This window comes from Periplaneta americana, chromosome 5, assembly GCF_040183065.1.
Source record: "Periplaneta americana isolate PAMFEO1 chromosome 5, P.americana_PAMFEO1_priV1, whole genome shotgun sequence".
Taxonomy (NCBI): Eukaryota; Metazoa; Arthropoda; class Insecta; order Blattodea; family Blattidae; genus Periplaneta; species Periplaneta americana.
Genome location: NC_091121.1, coordinates 46,830,689 through 46,850,506, shown reverse-complemented (window position 1 = coordinate 46,850,506; position 19,818 = coordinate 46,830,689). Strand labels below are relative to the sequence as shown.

General features: G+C 32.9%; 1 protein-coding gene and 1 long non-coding RNA gene across 2 annotated transcripts in view; both read left to right on the top strand.

Annotated features, from left to right (window-relative positions):
* The window catches only part of LOC138699584 (uncharacterized), a 36,916-nt gene extending 34,494 nt beyond the window's left edge, over nucleotides 1-2,422 (top strand). The window contains exon 4 of the mRNA XM_069825586.1: nucleotides 121-2,422. Coding sequence (XP_069681687.1) covers nucleotides 121-203 — 83 coding nt within the window. The 3' untranslated portion in view covers nucleotides 204-2,422. The remainder of the gene's footprint in view (nucleotides 1-120) is intronic.
* Nucleotides 2,423-7,728: 5,306 nt separating this feature from the next.
* On the top strand, nucleotides 7,729-18,641 carry LOC138699583 (uncharacterized). Its single transcript, XR_011332034.1, has 3 exons — nucleotides 7,729-12,794; nucleotides 15,584-15,708; nucleotides 18,361-18,641. It is a non-coding gene; the product is annotated as an uncharacterized lncRNA (long non-coding RNA).
* Nucleotides 18,642-19,818: the final 1,177 nt, after the last annotated feature.

Here is a 19,818-nt window from a genome sequence, read left to right as displayed (position 1 = left end):
GTGACTTTGTACTTTCCAAAGTCAACTTTGGTCCAAAGTCTCGTCTATGAATACGACCCTAAGACATAATGTTCCTTTCCCACTATAACTTTATTACATCCACTTTATTTTGTTTTTCAGTTCCCATAACAACAGCGCCACCACCGTACTCAGCTGTAATTCAGCAGTCACCAGCCGCCGGTCAAATATACACACCAAGATAATACATCGGTGTCACCTTCAGTTAGGCCAACCAAAAGCAAAAACTGGAGAACATTTTCCGACGATGTCTACTGTACGAGCTGTCAAAGACACTCCTACACCTCGTCCCACGTGAAGATGATGGAAGTTAATAGGCGAGACGGGTGGAAACGGTGACGCACGCACTCTAAATAGGGGTGAAAAGAAAATTTGGGTGCGATAGAATTTTATTCTGCCCACTGACTGATTATTGTGTTTGTGAAAGTATTCTCTGTACCAGGGTTAAAAAAAGCATTGTTTACAATAACATGGTATAATTCTGAATAACAATGATTCTTAAAGTCTTGTTTTCCTACTCAGGGAGTGCAAAAAAAAGAACACAAATGTTTCTTTTTTACAATTGCAATACATGGAGTTAAGTCTTTCTTCTATTATTACTTTCTATTATATCTTAAGTTTGCCATATAGAAAAGTGGCAACACTGTGAATATGAACTCTGCACCTGCTTGCCTTACTATTATTGATATTAATAACTAAACACTATATTATTATGACTGAGATAATATTATTCATTGTAAACAAGTGTTCTTTAGTCCTGGCACGAAAAATGATAATGTTTGTGATGCAATAAGTTTGTGTTAGTTTTAGTAAAATACTCGTATGTGTAATATAACTTATATAGTTTCTTGTCAGTGTTAATAATACAGGACCTACTAGGTGCTGACGAATTTCAGCATATTGTTTTAAAATGATTATAAGATTTAGAAGTATCAAAATAACACAGAATATCGCTTGAACAGTGCAATTTATTGGCATTTATTATTTTTGACACATTTCAAGTGATTCCTTCCTACCTTACCTGGAAATTGTTCATGACACGTTGTAATACACCTGGAATTTCTGCCTGTAGCCTATTCTTCAGATCCTGCCTGTGGCCTGGTTTCAAACATCATTTGTTTGAGTTATCCCCGCAAAAAAAAATCAGCACCTATAAAGTCTGGGGACTAGTCTCTGAATAATGTCTGTAACATTTGAGCCGTTGAGAGCAGAAGTGGTGTAAGTCAAAATTGGGTAATAAGGTTTAAAGTAAAAATTCTGTAAAATATAGCGCAAAGTAGCAATTAATATGTCCTTCGTGCTATCCACTGACTACTAATAGTTTAAATAAATTGAATATTAATTGCTGCTTTGCACTGTATTTTACAGAATGTTTACTTTAACCCTCATTACCCATTTTGACTTCTCAACGGCTCATTTGCAGATACATTTTTCACTAGGCCTATTCCCTGTAGTATCTCTAATTTTCGTGCTACTGATCTGATTTCATTTTACAGTTCTGCCGTACTCATCTGAACCTAGGTATCATGAACAATTTGCGGGTAAGATTGTAACAAACCGTGAGATATCGATGGGTTCATTTGAAATCTATCATTTTCAAAAGATAGTATCGATGGTGTTTGTACAAAGGGAGATAAGTCATAAAAATGAGTTTTGAAATAAATGAAAATTAAACTTAGAGCCCTTATTGCAAATAATTTTCTACACAAATAAGACACATCAAAATACTAGTATTCTTTTGTTTTTTTGCATACCCACTTGTGTAGAATTTAACTTGTATATTCACCTGGGGAACAAAAATCCATTTGCACAAAAGATTACTTAACTTCCTTTATCCGAACACCATCGATATCTTGCTAATAAATCGCATTGTTCATGCCATATCCTGTGCTGTTTTGATATTTCTAAACCTTTAGTCACTTTAGAAGAGCATATGAATTTCGTCACAAACTGCTGGAACCTGTATTAACACAAGAATTGATCGTCTGATTGTTTTATAAAAGTGAGTACTGAAACTTGCTGGGCTTCCCGCGTGTGTATTATATTGTGTATATTATATATTATATAGCGAGTTTTTGTGGTACTCGTACATGGTCTATACTTAATCTGTATATTTTTATATGATTTGTTACAGTGGAAGTTAACTGTGATGCCTAGACTAGATACTGACGTTTCGGCGAAGTGTGTGCACATAAATAATTACGACATTTCAATTTTTTAATTGAAATTTCATACCAGTTTTGCTTCTTTTGAAGCGCACAAATACGAACTATAATGGTAATAGGCGTCGCCTTTACCCAGGAGTGCCTATTTTTCTTGTATTTACTTACGTTACACAGTTCAAATGCTGAACGACCAAGCAACGAAAATCCTTGAATAAAGTGACGCCTATGATATGTGTTTATACAGTGTGATTATTTTCATAATGTCCCGCTGCCAACAGATCCCGTGGAAAAGGCAGATAGAACCATACTCCCGAGTACGCCACTCACGCAAGCGCGGCATTTAGGAGACGTTCAACCAGAGGCTGTGATTCGATTCCAGCTTGGGCTAATTGTCAGGTTGAGATTTTCTGTCAAATATGTATCAAGTACGAGTAATTCCACTAACCCAGGTATGGCTATATATTCATGGAAGTAATAACTAAAAAGTCACACTTACACCAACAACTTATCGATAGTTGATCGATAATTTGTTTGTGTAGGTGTGCCTTTCTTAGTTATTATTTCTATGGATACATGGCGAAGATAAAAGTGTAGCCAAACGTACATAAATATACCCGCATTATAAAATTCAAAATTTATAAATTTGAAAAAATATAGGAGACCTATATTAACTGCCGACAAAATTTAAAAATACGGAGAACTAGCCTATAATAACTGCCGAAAAAAATACAGGATGATGATGATAATAATAATAATAATAATAATAATAATAATAATAATAATAATATTTATTGGCCATTAAACAATACAGTAATTATAATAGGATTCGTCATTATTGAATTACATCAGACAAACAATCATTAAGTATTAAGAAACTCATCTATGCTATAAAAACTACTTTCAATTAGAAAAGTCCTAAGAGAGTTACTAAAATTAATAGCTTCTTTTAAGTGTTTTGGTAATTTATTATAAAATTTAACACCTAAAAAAAAAAACAAAACTATCAAGTGTTTTAGTTAATCTGCAAGCAGGAATTTCCAAGTTAATTCTAGTAGCTATATTAACTGCCGACAAATTAAAAAAATACAGGGAAACTATATTAATTGCGAACAAAATTTAAAAATGCAGAAGAGCTATATTATTAACTGCCAACAACATTTAAAAATATAGCAGAACTATATTAACTGCCGATATAATTTAAAAATACAGGAGAGCTGTAGTAACTGCCAACAAAATTAAAAACTACAGGAGCGTTATATTAACTGCCGACAAAATTAAAAAAAAATACAGGGGCGCTATATTAACTGCTAAGAAAATTAAAAAATGCAGGATAACTATATCAATCGCCGAATATCAGTGGTCCATTAACATGGTAATCGTGTACGAATTTGCAGAAATTCACATAGGCCTACTGCAGAGACTTCGGTTCCGTCTCCATTGAATATCCTGTGTGTAGATGAACAACCGACTATCTACAATCTGGTGTCGTAAGACATGAGTTCACTTTCCTCTTGTAATTCTTTGCTGCTTAGCTGTATTATAATTAGTAAGTTATTACATTACACAGACGATGTTGTATAACCTGCAAGGTCAAAATAATTTACAACAATTACGATGTTTGCATTAACTTACTACTGTATTTGTATGAGGTACCTGAGAACAACACTGATGTGTTCAGAGCACGAAAAACAAATCGCCTACCTACTCGAACTTAATGTTAACATATTGTAGATAGCGTTTTGCAAGTTTTTTGAATGAAGTGCCACTATTTTTAATTTAGGACATTAGCTATACCACTATACAAATTTATAAAAACAAATCGTCAAGTGTCGCTCCCAGAGTCATAATAAACTTTTCTATGCTACAGCACCAATAATTGATTGCTCTATTTAGGCGTGTTTAATTAAAAACAATTAATATCTGAAATTATTTAAGGGAGTGTTCCATAAACAGCTATACCGGTACATGCTTATATTTGACGATAATTTATATTTTTATTTCATACAAGTACCGCAGTTTAGTATATACAGTTCCGAAGCTCAATACTTACTAAATATGCAAACATAGACAGTTGAAATATGTATCCATAGATAGTTGCTAGCCACCAGGATCGCTACTAATCGCCTCATTACAGACTCTTTCCCTAGCAGACGATAAAATGTATTGTACTTTTGATATCGTGTTCTTTTGAAAAATTAACACCTTCCTTCCACTATTGAAATACGAAATCCATAAAGTTTATGTATTATTTTCATAAAGGGCGATACACAAAGGCGGGAGTGCCGCAGGGCTCCGTATTAGGACCACTACTTTTCTCTATCTACATTAATGACGTATCAAAGAACTTACAGTATTGCCGATATCACCTCTATGCCGACGACCTACAACTTTACATACATTCCAGACCCAATACGATCAATGAATCGATTGACAAGTTAAATTGTGACCTAGCCACTGTCTCCACTTGGGCGGCCAATTTCGGACTCGCACTTAATCCAAGTAAGACTCAAGCCATAATTATTGGACATAAGCGGTTAGTTAACTCCCTTAATAACAGTAATCTTTCAGTTGTTACCCTTAACAACACGCTAATCCCTTATTCATCTGTCGTAAAAAATCTTGGCTTCTTTTTTGATAATAATCTAAGTTGGAATTTTCAAGTTAAAGAAACGATAAAAAAAATCTGTTCCTCCTTTCACTCTTTGAGTCGCTTGAGAAACTTCTTGCCTCAGCAACTAAAACTTACCCTAGTACAAACCCTAGTAATGCCGCACTTCGATTATTGTGACGTTTTGTTAAGTGATCTAAGTTCTGAACTGTCAGCCAAGTTACAGCGAGCTCAGAATATGTGCGTCAGATACGTGTGCAACATCCGACGATACGATCACATATCACCGTCCTTCGCAAGTCTCTCGTGGCTCCGACTTAAAGAACGCAGAACTTTACACTCTTTGTCTTTACTCTTTCGAATTCTGCACACCTCAACACCAAATTACCTTTCGTCTCGTTTCTCTTATCTATACTCTAACCACGACGTAAATACCAGATCACTTATCTGTGGCACGCTAAATATACCTCTTCATAGAACATCTTGTTATTCCTCATCTTTTACAATATCCACCTCGCGTCAATGGAATTCCTTGTCACAAAGTATTAGGGGCTGCAAGACAACAAACACCTTTAAGAACAGCTTAAAAGATAACCTTATTAGCATTTCACTCCAATCATACTGATTTAAAATATTACTGACTACACTGTTGCTTTTTTCTTTAGACATCATCCTGATTGTGCTGCATTTTCAAAATTGTCTCATAATAATCTCTTTCTATTATCTAATATCATTTGAAATATATTAACATTCTATGTATTTTAGTTTAATTCTGCTACACAGTTTATTTCAGTGTTTAATTAATAGTTCATACTATTTTGTTGTTTAATTCGTAAATAACTCTTGTATACATGTAACTCTCATCTAAATCAAAATGTTGAATTCTTTGTGAGTTCATGCATATGTATATACACTTTTTGCTGGTTGAGTGGAAGAGAAGGCCTTACGGCCTTAACTCTGCCAGCTAAAATAAATCATTATTATTATTATTATTATTATTATTATTATTATTATTATTATTATTATTATTATTATTATTATTATATTATATTTTATTTTATAAACTCAACTTCCTGGATCTTTCGGAAGGATAACTCTGATCTCTTTTTCTTAGAATTTATAGTGCAACAAACATCTCCTTGTCCCATATTATTACTCAAATTATTGTATTTTAGCCATTTACAGTTATCACAACCGATAACGAACATTTCACAGTTTACACAACTTTTCACAACAATGCGAAATATGGCACAGTCAATGCCTTTTCAATCTAGACCAGGCCGTAATATATGTTCGGGTTTTCTATTTCAGTGTATGGAGCTCAGTGAATTATTATATTATAACTTTATTGCGTATCATAGCTAAGTTTTATTTAGTGTAATGTGTCCATAAGTTCCGTTTACTTCTTGTTGCATAATATGTTGCAGAAATAATTACGAAACTGTGTTATTTTAATGTGAAGAGAATTTTACATGTTAATATAATCTGTTCGCATCAACATTTCAAGTTTAGAATGGAAGCTATTTTGAGGTTTAATAAAAAAGAATTTATATTGTGATTTTAATATAGCACATCTACCTTCCTCGATAAAGACAGAAAATTTATTATACCACTCTTATGAAATTAGTGTAAGTACGATTGTTACTTCGTCTCTTAGGTAGTAGATAAATACAATAATTCAATACTCAATTGTAGTATTAAAATACAGACAAATTGAATGTGCGGAGTATCATACATGACATTATGCTTAATTATAATGTATGATTGCGAATTTAGGAATATAAGATATAGTAAACATAACCTATAATATTTCCATATGAATGGCAGGGCATTGGAGACCACTAAAATTAGACAGAAAGGGGCAACTGGGACAGTAAACATAACCTATGATTTCAACATATCTAAATATTCGTGCGGTGGAACTGAAAATTATTGAATCGTGCATAAATGAATGTACAAGAATTTCGCAATATTTAATCGAAATAAAGGCAGGTATTACACATACGAACAACGTAATTTTCACACCAAAAATAATATTGCACCTTAACTCGCAAGGAATTATGTCTGAAGTGTCTCCTAATCATTGTTTTAAATTTTATTAATGCAATTACACTACATTTTAGAGAAATATATGTTACTTTTTATGCATTCAAATTAATTTATATGGTTGAAACGCCGCTCTTCGTGATCGGGTTAAGCGAGTCACATGGTCTGCCTTACGGCCTGTATTAGATCACGATGGCAGTGACAGTCTATTGTTCCTAGTACACACAGCGCTCCAAGCGGCTAGCAACTATCGCGAGAAATGCAAAAAATCACCCCAAGCTTCGCGACTATATATACTAGACTGTGCAAGTACCACACAGCAAAGGATTACATACCACCAATGGTACGCGTACCACAGGTTGAGAACTGCTGTTGTAGATTATTCAGTTTCATTAGCATTTCTTCGTTGAGAAGAGCGTTACAAGAAATATTGTGTATACTGTATATATAAACAGTATTTGTGACACAAAATTAACCAGAAATGTAATTTAATTCACTTGTACAGTAGTGGCAAAAAAAAAAAAAAAACCGGACCGACTCTTGCAGCTGATTTAGAACCTTGTTCACTCCAGAGCACGATAGACAGGTAACTAAGACTTTCGTGGTTCGAATCCTGCCTGGGAAGGAAACTCTTTTTTTCGTTCCTTATTAAAATTTATTCCTGATACTTTTCGATTGCTGGTAAAATTCATGTTCTGGAAATATGTTAATTAAGTAGTAAAATATCGCTGCAATCGAAAAGTATTGGGAATAAATTTGAATAAGGAACAAAAAAAATTTCCTTCCCAGGCAGGATTTGAACTACGAAAGTCTTAGTTACCAGTCTATCGTGCTCTGGAGTGAACAAGGCTCTGAATTCAGCTACAAGGTTCGGTCCGTTTTTTTTTTTTTTTTGCCACCTCTGTACATTATACAAGTAAAAACGTAGGTCTAACTATTAAATACAAGAAACAAAAAAGCCACTGACGTAGCTCGGTCGGCTGAGACATTTGCCTGCCGATCAGGAGTTGCGCTCGGGCGTGGGTTCGATTCTCGCTTGGGCTGATTATCTGGTTGTGATATTCGGAGGTTTTCCCCAACCGTAAGGAGAATGTCAGGTAATCTATGGCTTCGTTAAATAACCAACTGCAAATAATAATAATTCAAGCTAATTTATCCAAGATTACTAGCAGAAGAATCGTCTGATTCCTCAGAATTGAAGGGCCTATCCGTGTGATACAAGTCAATTGACTAATGGGAGACATTACTAATTGTAAAACTGAAATAATTATTGTACGAAGTAACATAATGACATGTTACCTCCAAGATGTCCGTAATCCGAGTGACCTTTCCCATTTGTACATATTCCCCTTTTGTACAGCTAGAATTCTCCAATGCTGCACTTTCTGTCTCCTTATTAATTTTCCTGAATTAGTTTCTATGGAATACGTAAAATGAATGCAGTAGGCTACATTAATTATTGAAGTAGGTCATGGTACGGTAAACAACAATGCTACAATTAGTTTATGTTTTGTTTCATTTAATGTTTGAAGCTATTGAGTTATTATTTTGAGTTGAATAAGAGTTGAAAAAGATAACATTTTGTTTATTGTTTTCAGTTGTGATATTGATATTCATTGAAAGTTGAAGAGATCATGTTGACTCCTGAACAGCGAGTAGAGGTAGTACGTATTTGATTGCGTGATTTTAAACCATGGCATTCTGTACATTGCCCATAGGTTTCCGGCGAATTGCTTCGAAGGCAACCTCCGACATTCTTCGCCGCGTCCAGCTATTTCCGCTGACGTTGATCGCTGTAAACTTTACAGTATTAGGGTACGTCTGACGTACACGTTGGAGCGAAGATAAACGATAAAAAAAAAGCAGCGATGCTGTATCAGAGAGAATTGAAGCATGCATTGTCATTGAGGTGTGCATATTGGAGTAACGATAAAAGCGAGGATACACGATAAAAGCGACGAAAAAGAAAAGTTCCATTTACTTCGCTCTTGTCGTTCATATGATCTCTGATTAAGATAATATTAATCTGTATAATTACCGGTGATTATAAATATATCCGAATATTAATCGATTTATTATTATTTCGGCTTATTAAATTAATTATTGTAGATATTGACAAATTGATCAGTTGTGTAATTATTCGTCATATGTTATGTGATAACAAGAACCAATCACAACACAACGAATTTATACTATCTTTAGAATGAGAAACGGGTTTAATTTTGTACGTATTTAAGTTATATTAACCTTGAAGTTAGCAGCTGATATTTCCTATATATCTTCTTTCATTAAGTGGATGCATAGAATATCTTCTACTGATAAATCAAAATGTTCGCTTTCCGCGTCCTCGTTGCTCGGATATGAACACTTGATTCTTTGATAATACCAAAGCGTCGCTAGATCGTTTCTTTTATCGTTTATCGTTGCTCCAACGTGTACGTACCCTAAAGAAACCGCACCCATTGATTCATTAATTTTAAAGTATACAGGATGTAAGGGGTATAAGTGCCGTCATTTTCACAGTCATCGGGGACGGTCTACAGTATCAAAAATGTCTATGCAACATAGGGTCAAAACTTGATAGTTGTCCCAGAAAAAAAAAAAGTCTTCTCTTATTTTATTCGCGTTACACTGTTTATATCGTTAGTAAAATTACGAAAACAATTACATCAGTAGGCATATCTAGCAAAGAGTTAATATTAGCTTAATTAAATATTTGTGTGATCTATTACGTTTTCATGAAATTAAATAAAATTGCATGCTTGAATTCGTTAATATTCTGACGTGAGAGACGTGGCAACGTGTTCAGCAGGCAGTACTCTGCACAGACGTATGTACGTACATGTCAGCTGAGATCAAGCTCCCTGTCCATAGCTCTACTGCCGAGCGAATGACAGTTCAGTACAAGGTATTCAATAAATAACTCACAGTTTAGGAATATCGTAGGTTATTAATTATGGAGAAAGTTGTCGTAATTCAAGTGAGGCAAGAAAATGTACCGTCAATATTTTCCGCAATGAAGGTTACCTAATCGGCGAAATTTTGTAGCGGTTTCTCAACGATTATTAGAAACTAGGAGTCTCTTACCTCGTCTCAAAAATCCCACAAACAGAAATTTCTTTAAAAATGGTACTGCTTTATGGAAGCGGGAGAGATTAAAATGTTGCATTTAAAACAAGTTCGTGTGATTTTGTGCGGTAAACCATTATTGTTTATTTTTAGACGTACAATAAAAAAGGACCAATACTGCCAATATTGTTAAATAAAATGGAAATTTACCATACAATTTTATTGATGAGATTGAAAGTTTGTATTTGCTGTTCGTTTTATGTAAACAACGGTCCGCTCAGCATTAGAACAGAGCATCTCGTCGTTGTATCTGCAATAACTCCTATGTGCAAAACATAAAATTGTTCAGTAGGAAGAAAACCACATTAATTCATTCTATGGCAGCACTTCATAGAGACTGTGAATTCTTACAATTTCGAAAGAAAGAAATATAATTACATATAGGAGATTTTATTATTTGCTGATCATTATTTAAGTTATTTAATAGGGCAAAAATATGAAAATCGATAAATATGTCACACAGGAGTTATTGTAGGAACAACGACGATATCATTTTGCCGGTATATCTGTATCAGCTTGAGCTGTACTGTGTACTTATAAACCCCCTCCTTCCCATCCAGCAACATTGCCAAACGGCTAATATTGTAAACTTTAATAATTAGTTAAATATTGCAATTAGAAAAAAGTTGTGAGGACATTTTTTCTTCCTTATGACATGAACAATCATCAGTTAAAATAATGGCACTTACACCCCGTAGAAATGTGAACGGAGATCACTATAGCGGAACCGTAGCTTCAGCCTGTATTTAAGTCATTGTATGTAAAAATAATTTATAAGTACATTTTGAAGCCTTTCCTCTGCTATGTTCCAGCACTTTATAGACATACTAGCTGATGTAGCTCATTGTGGTAAAGAACAATCAATAATAAGTGCTACATATTAAAATTTATCAGGAAGAGTTGTATTGTATTGTAGTGTATTGTATTGTATTCATTAACATTCCAAGGTATTCATACATTGATTTACAGCTAGAATATGGAACAAGTCAAAAACCTTAATACTATTATAGAGTCTTAATTGAGCTGTTCAGAGCAGAAGTGGTGTAAGTCAATTTTGACTTACACCACTTTTTCTCTGAACGGCTCATATAAACTAGGCTAATGATTCGGTCGTTATTACACAAATTTAAATGACATGAATATATATTTAGCCTGTAAATGTATATACGAAGAACAGAGAGATTGAGAGAGAGAGAGAGAGAGAGAGAGAGAGAGAGAGAGAGAGAAACAAAGAGAAAGTAGCAATTGTATTTTGTATATTATTTATTTGAGCCGTTCAGAGCAAAAGTGGTGTAAGTCAAAATTGACTTACACTACTTCTGCTCTGAACGGCTCAATTTATAGTCACAGTCTAGATGAAATATATACAGACGAGATTTACAATATAGTCTACTAGTACAACACATAGTTTTAGTATCAATTTCATGAAGTGTTATTGAATGTCATGAATTCACCTACAGAATAGAAGGCGTGAGAAATTAGGTACTTATTTAATTTGGCCCTAAATAATCTTAAGTTTTGAGTTTCATTTTTTATATCGATAGGGAGGCTATTAAAAATTTTTACTGCAATATAACGCACTCCTTTTTGATAGCACGATAGACTTGCCGATGGAGTATGAAAGTCATTTTTTGACGTGTATTTATGCTATGAACTGTTGAATTAGTTGCAAAGGTTTCACGATTACATACGAGGAACATTATTAATGAAAATATATACTGACAAGCCATGGGCATTATTTGTCGTTTTTTTTTAAATTGTCCTACACGATTCCCTAGATTTGGCACCTACTATTATTCGAATTACTCTTTTTTGTAATAGAAATATATTGTTACTATCTGTGGAATTTCCCCAGAATATTATTCCAAAACTCATTACCGAGTGGAAGTATGCAAAGTATATTGTTTTTAAGGTATTGATATTTACTATCTTTTGCGTAGATCTAATAGCAAAACAAGCTGAATTTAGTTTGGGGATAATTTCTTTAATATGATTTTTCCAAAATTTACACATTATCAATTTTTAAGCCAAGAAATTTGGTTGTTGTTGTTGTTGTTTCTGATAGGGATCTATTGTTAATTATTGCGCTAGAAATTTGGGAGGTTGAATTTGGACAGGATTTAAATTGAATTATGTTAATTTTGTTACAATTTAATACCAATTTATTGACTGAGAACCACTTACATATTTTGAAGAGAATTTCCTCTGTTGAAGATTGGAATGTGTTGGAGTTATTGGCTGTAATTACTATACTTGTGTCATCTGCAAATAATATGGGATGATCTACATCTTTTATTAGGGGGGCAAGATCATTTATAAACACTAGAAAAAGTAGGGGACCTAATATTGATCCTTGAGGAGTTAGCTATGCAGCAATTATATGTTTAAAATTGTTCACCAATAACAACTTGTTCATTCAATTATTAACCAGTAACAACTTATTCATTCACTTTTAATTCAAGCCTGATTGATATTCGTAAATCAATACAAACTATAACATATTTAATGCAACATTTCGCTGCAGTACTTGGGCCAGATGTTACGTCAGTATACTATTTATTGTGGATGCTTTTCTGTAGGACCTACGCACATCGGAGAGTATCCAATCCTGAAATGGCGAAGAGTGATTCTTCCTCCCCCTTCGCTTAAAATAAGAAACTTCTTGGTTGAGATAAAGAACTCAGTTGAGTGCACAAGAATTTGCGAACGTAGTTCCGTGGGGCTTGATAGCAAGGCTTGTGTTGTAAACAGCGCGAGGAGACAGTTGGTCGGATACAGCGAATACAAACGATTGTTTTAGTTTGTGGGAAATAATACACCATGGAGATGTGAGTACAAACATATAAAGTTAAAGCTAGCCATAAATCACGTTACGAGAAAAGAGACTAGCTTTCATAAAAGGAAAAATAAATATATTAGTAAATAATACATCCTATCGGTTAAGATTGTCGTTTATCTACCCACTTATCTGTAATTACATTATTTTATTAAACGAATTTTCTTACGCATTATTTAAATTGACTTTAATAATAGCCTGATTCTTTAAGATTGCGTATTGTATCTGTACGAAAAAAGTGTCAGTTGATTTATTGTGTTGTATTTTATTGCTACAGTACATACTACAAAAAAAAAAAATCACCCGTTTGAGTAAGCTTGTATTCGGGGGACGGTTCTTAGAAATAACTATTTTGAACCAAAGTGCGATATAAGAAAAATTCAGTAAAATTACAAAATGTAATACAATAATCACAAAGCAGGAATTACTAGGATAAAAATCAGAGAATCTATTCAAGAACTGAATAAGTTTGAATTAATAAACTGATAATAACTTAAGAAGCCTACATAAAAAGAATACCAATATTAAACAATTTTCTTCATCTTATTCTTAAATTTATCAGAATTAAAATTACTTAGGTCTGAATTTATTATCAATATGGTGTTTTATAACCTTGACCTATAACTCTGGTTTGTTCAAGCTTTTTATATGCCTTGCATTTATGTTTTTGGAAGATATGTGGATGTAGTAGATGGAAAGAATTTTCATAAGGCCGAGGTTCAGTGACGGGTCAAGTTCGATTTGCTCAGGCTTTTGTTTTGCTTTGCATATCGATTTTTTGGTGGATAGGTACACAGAAGTAGACCTGTAATTGTATTACATTTGCAAAATCTTATTTTGTATTTATTCTTAGAAATTATCCATTTTTAGCAATTAAATGTTTTTATATATTTGGAGTTTGTAATATTTAATGAATTTTCAGAAATTTAAACCGTGTTTTCCGCCATTTTTCAGTAAATTTTATTTCTAAAAATCATGAAGTAGCTACTGCAATTTTTTTTAAAGAAAAACAGAAACGAACGTTGAGCGACTTCCGCCTTTTTTTTTTTTTTTTTTGGAATAGGTTAGGTTAGGTTAGGTTAGTTTAGGCTTTTATTATCCCGCCAAGATGAAGGTGAAAGCGATTGAGTGTGATTTTTTGTTTTCTATGTTGGCAGTTCAAGTGCGTCGGTGTCTATTCCAAAATCGGTGGAAGTCGCTCAACGCTCGTTTCACCGAAAAATAAGCCATGATGAGTGATATGCCCAGATATTAATGGGCATATCTCTGACACTGTAAGAGATCTCTAAGAAATTCTTACAGAAAAAATGTATTCTATAAAGAAAAAATAAATTTATAAATGCCATTTTTTATCAGTAATTTATATATAAAATTACACCGTTCCCATTAAACTCTGCTGTTGTTGAAATGGTTAGTGACTTTTACCTACATTTTACGTCTACGAATGTTTGAAATTCTTTTGTTTATTCCCGTAATATATCGCTAAAAGAAGAAAATTAAGAAAGAGCAACGCGAATAAATTAATATTCCGGGTTATTGGTCATAAGGAATGCAGTATACATACTGAGTGTGATGTTATCACAAATGCAGATGCCGTGTTCCGCTCTTGGGTGCATAAAGCACAATTTTTAAGTCTACCGAGATTAATTCACTTCTAAATCATAAATTTGAGGACATTTTTATAAAATAATAGTACATATATATGGTAAAACAAAATTATTTAAGACCTAAACAATAAAAAAAATTATTTAATTTAAAATAGTCTCCTTCGCACAGCCTCTATAAATGACGAATATAATTCTTGAAAACATATCGATGGTGTTGAACAGCAACCTCGTTTGTAAAAATATTAAATTTTACAGGAGGGCGTAAAAATTTTTAATATTTTGATAACGAACAAATATTTGATATAAGAGTATTCCAATCTCCTCTTGTAAAATTTGTATCCATGTCTTGACATAAGATGTGTTTGCAGAAGGTTCGAAAAGACTTCTTTGATAGGGATCAAGTAAAATCTCATTTTATTAATTTTTTTTTTTACATATGATGTTGCTGTTCAACACCAACATCTATAAAAAATAAGCCTACTTAGTGATTGTATCTCATATAATTTTTGTAGAGTTTATTCATAAAATTACAAGTACAGAGCCACCATCTTCCATCTGCTGCTTTTTTGTCCATTTGTATAGACATTGATAATATTGCCATCTAACGGCTATAGCTTCAGACATCTCGTTAAAAAATATAGATCACTATTTCAAATTGTAACTTACTGACTCTCGTACAAGGTACGATATTTTAAGCGAAAACTTTTGAAACGGTAGATAAACTTACAAAATGAATTCTGCAGTGCTTGGGAAAATTTGCATAAGTCTGTTTCCACAGACATTTTTTAATAATTTATTGACAACTTATGGAACACCTGCTCGCTTGGGAAAGGAGACATAAGCATTTCTCCCATTACAATAATTCATACAGAAGAAAATCAAATCGACATAAACCAGTGTGAAGACAGTTTTTTTATTCTCCTGTAAAATTAACATTTTTGACTTGTGCCACTTTTCCCGAACACTAGAGAATTAAATCTATAGGATACTACGTGCTTTCTATTCGCCTTGTAAGGCATATTGAACAACTTACAGTTCATTTCTCACGAAAGCCTTTCACTTAGAAGTTCTGAGTAGGTTAAAGTACGTATCAGACTTATTGCATAAATTTGTACACTTGTTGTTTCGGTTGATTTTGACATTAAACTCGTCTGAAATGTGAATTTCTCCACAGGGAAGACATATTGTACATAAGGATTTTCTGGGTTGTGCTGTGCCTCATAATTATTTCACTTGGAACTGCAACGCTGCTTATCATGCTGTAATTTCTAATACAGTATAGCACAAGATTATGTTCAGGTAATTAAAATTAATATTTGCATCTTCTATTATTAATGTTATCACCACGATGAAAATCACTACCATGCTTATACACATCACTTAATTTTAGGTGTTGTTACAATAATTTTCGCATTATTTGGCAACATTTTTTTCACTGTCATTATCTCTATAAATGAGTAGATAAAGTACAATGAAGTTAATCTCTTCTTATTTTTTATCTACCTATTTAAAATATTAGGGCTCTGATTTATATCACTTAAAAACTCTGAAAATATGCATATATTAATCCCCTAAAACACCAAAATATGACAAAAACTTGGAAATATAGCTCAAAATAATTTAAATATTTTCCAAAAAATACTTAGAGAAGGGAGTGTTAGAGAGGCCGTATGGCCTTAACTCTGCCAGGTTAAATAAATCATTATTATTATTAATAGTATTATTATTAATAGTATTATTATTATTAATATTATTATTATTATTATTATTATTAATATTATTATTATTAATAATAATATTATTATTAATAATAATATTATTATTAAAAATAATATTATTATTATTAGAAAACTTTTTATTCATCTTCCTACAAAATGTATTTGTAAAAATTAACTTCTTGTATTGAAGAAGGATGGAAAACGTCCAACGTCTGTCCTACGCGTGACTAAGTTTGTACAGCCATGTTAAGAGAGTCACTGACTGTTTATGACTTACTCTCTGACAACAGGGGTGTTGGAACCTCTAGCGTCACATGTTGGGAGGGGTAATGAAGGGGAGAAGGCGAAACCGATTAGGAACAATCTGTTCGTATTTCTAACATTTTTTTGTCCTTTGTGTTTTGGCAATTCACTGCTGGTGAATGCAGTTACCTTCAAACTTCATTTAACCACAAAATATTTCTAAGGAAAGGAAATCCAGAATAATTAAACACAAACAAAATGTCTTACCATTATTGAAATATAACTTGTGAATAATAATTGTGCTAGTAAAACAATAAAATATGACGAAAAATATGCTCCTATACCATTTTTGGTAAAATATGATTTAATGCTAAAACATGGTAAAATGTGCATTTATAAAAACTATCATCGAGTTCAGTAAGGCTAGAAATGTGTTTAAATATTTTCAGCGACTGGATCATATATAGACTAGATGATAGAGGAGTAGGCTTAGATATCGAAACAGAATGGATGGATTTCAAAAAAGTAATATTAAAAGCGACAACCGAGGTATTAAGCAAAAGATTCCAGAAGAACAAGAAAGAAAGGGTTAACAATTACGAACGGAAAAATAGCTTCAATTAGGCTATAGAAGAATGAAACTAGCGCATATAAAATATTTAAGATTCAATTCAGAGGCAGATAAAATAGAATATACACAGAAACTGCGAAAGTAAAATTGAGAGTCAGACTTAACTCTCTAAATTTTTAAGATAAAAATTATTCTTCAAAATTTTTCCTCATAGAAACTCGAAAGTTGGTGCTTTTACGATACTTCTGAAAATACTCTAGAAATACCCTGAAAATGTCATAACTCCATGGTGTCCCCTTTTGGGGAGGGGGAACTTATCGCCACAGTATTCTGCATATAATACGAAAGTAGTCTTGTCACTAGGAATAGCCATATCGAGCAACTTTAAGATAAGGCTCAAACTTGGAGAGATTGTAAATTTCTTGATAATTCCCTTTCTATTGTCATGGTTACTGTACCTACTTCATGCAGGGTTCGGAAATCTCGGGAGGGACTTTAGATTGACCTTTCATATCCATTATTATCAATTCATTTTGAATATGTGTTCTTTATAAGTTACCGTCTTTGCTGATAAGATTGTTGATATGAGGGTCCTGACTTTAAAACCCCCATTCCGTTTATCAATTGCCATAAAAAACGATTCCCTGTAGTTAAATTGCCTTTTGCAAAGAACACTGAGGTAATGATTTTCTTTATAGATTCTGTGTATGTCAGAGTTTTTCAGAAAATGCAGTTCTGAGATTTTGCTTTGTTAATATCTTGACAGAAATTTTGTCGAGGTTTTCTGAATATGAATTTTGCAGAGTGAAAACTTTATCTTCATTGAACTTCTATATAAATTACTTTGTATTTTCATTGAAATCTTGCACTAATTACTGTATTTGATAATAATATTAATCTCTTAAAATTTATAAGAAACTGATGTTGTGCCTTTGTTGAAATACTACAAAATTTTGTAGAAGTCATACCTTTGTTTTGTGCAGATGCTTTTGTTGAAATTTTTAAATATTACTTTATTCAAATTAATTATAAATGAACTCTTGTTTAGTGAAGATCTAGTTGAAATCTTACAGGAAGTACTACCTAGGTACTTTGTGAGATTGAACCTTTGTGTCGAAATTTTACAGAAGTTTGCCCTTTGTTGAAGTATTGCACAGACTCCTCCTTGGTTAGGTTGTACCTTTCTTCAAAGTTTACAGCGAGTAGTATTTTATTGAGACTGTTGTTTCTATTGAAATTTTTTTAAATCACTTTCTTTGCGGAGGTTTGCTTACAGACACGATTCATTGCGTTTATCTTTTCTTGCTTGTAACACTTATTTTACTGCCTGTTATATATTAATTAATTAATACTATATTTCATAACAATGCCATGTTCTGCTATAACTTTTCTCTTTTTCATGTCCTGTGCACTCTTCAGCTAGAAACTGCATTCGGATTCAATGCACCAGAGTACACCTCAATTCGATATCAACAGATGTGATCCTCAATTTTTAATCCTTGGTTTGACATCAAGTGTAACATTATTCTGAGAATGTAATGCGTAAATGTGTGTACAACTTTGTTGTTCACTAAATCGTGGAAATTAATGCCTGTAGTTAGTTAAGAATTAATAATTTCCAAATTTGTTGTTGTTTTGTTAAATAATGTTATAAAATAAGTAATTCCTGTTACATTTACAACATTGTTAAATAAAATGAAGTAAAACTTGTTATATTTCATTACTATTCAACACCAAACAACTGCAAGAAGTGACTATATCCTCCTTTGTGGTAACAAACTATTGATACTGCTGGTAGCTAGCTAAGACTGTAACTGTATTAAAGAACCAATTACAATTTCTTTGAAGGAAATGCCATTTATTTGTAACCAGTCTGGTTTTCGAAAAGGTCGTTTTACCACTTGATATTGTTGATATAGCCTATTTGGAATATTACATGTACTAAAAACTTGATGCTTTTTCTAATGTAAGTCCAACTTTTGACTGCTATTAGAGTTTTTACACTGCAAGACAATTTTAATATTGTTTATCAAGGGGAATTGGTCGTTATCAGGATGAAAAATTGAAATTCGTTCGTTCGATCAATGGATCAATGATTCATTCAAATACCTTTTGTGGACAATTTTAGGGATGTAGTTAATATATATTCCAAAAATATTTATTTAATAAAAGTTCTGATTCAAATGACCACAAATAAATTCAACTTAAAAATCTGTTTTCCGAAACCTAAATTTTCCAGATCATTAGTATACTTTGCAGAAAAATTAAACTAGGTTTGAGATTTTCACGCTATTCTACCAGATATACAGAATGAAAAGTAACTAAACCGAGAAACTCCGGGAGGTTGTATGGGACACCAAACTGTTTTCTCAAATATATTTTCTTCAGAGGCAGAGGACGTATGCGTTCTTCAGTTCGTGACTACTCTACAAATTCACATTTCCAGGGAAGTGGATTGGCAGAGGCGGTCCTGTATTTTGGTCTCCTCGATCTCTTGATTTGACATCTCCGGTTTTTTGTGTGGGGACAGATGCGTAATCTTGTTTATGCAGTTCCAATTGAATCGGAAGATGATCTGGTGGCCCGGATATTTGCTGCAGCAGGAGAAATAAATCATAATCCTGAAATCTTTCACCGCGCTAGACAATCCATGTCCCGCCGATGTAACTTTTGTATACAGGTCCATGGAAGTATTTTTGAAAACTTTTGCAGTGATTTTGGTGTGTAAAAGTTTTATAGGAGAGACTAGCAATAAAGTATCGCAATGGTTTGTGTTACATTAAGATCTGGTGTCCTCGCGAAGTAGTGCTTCACAGCAAAATATGACATTAGAGAAAACTGATTGTTTTGGTGTTTCATACAACCTCCCGGAGTTTG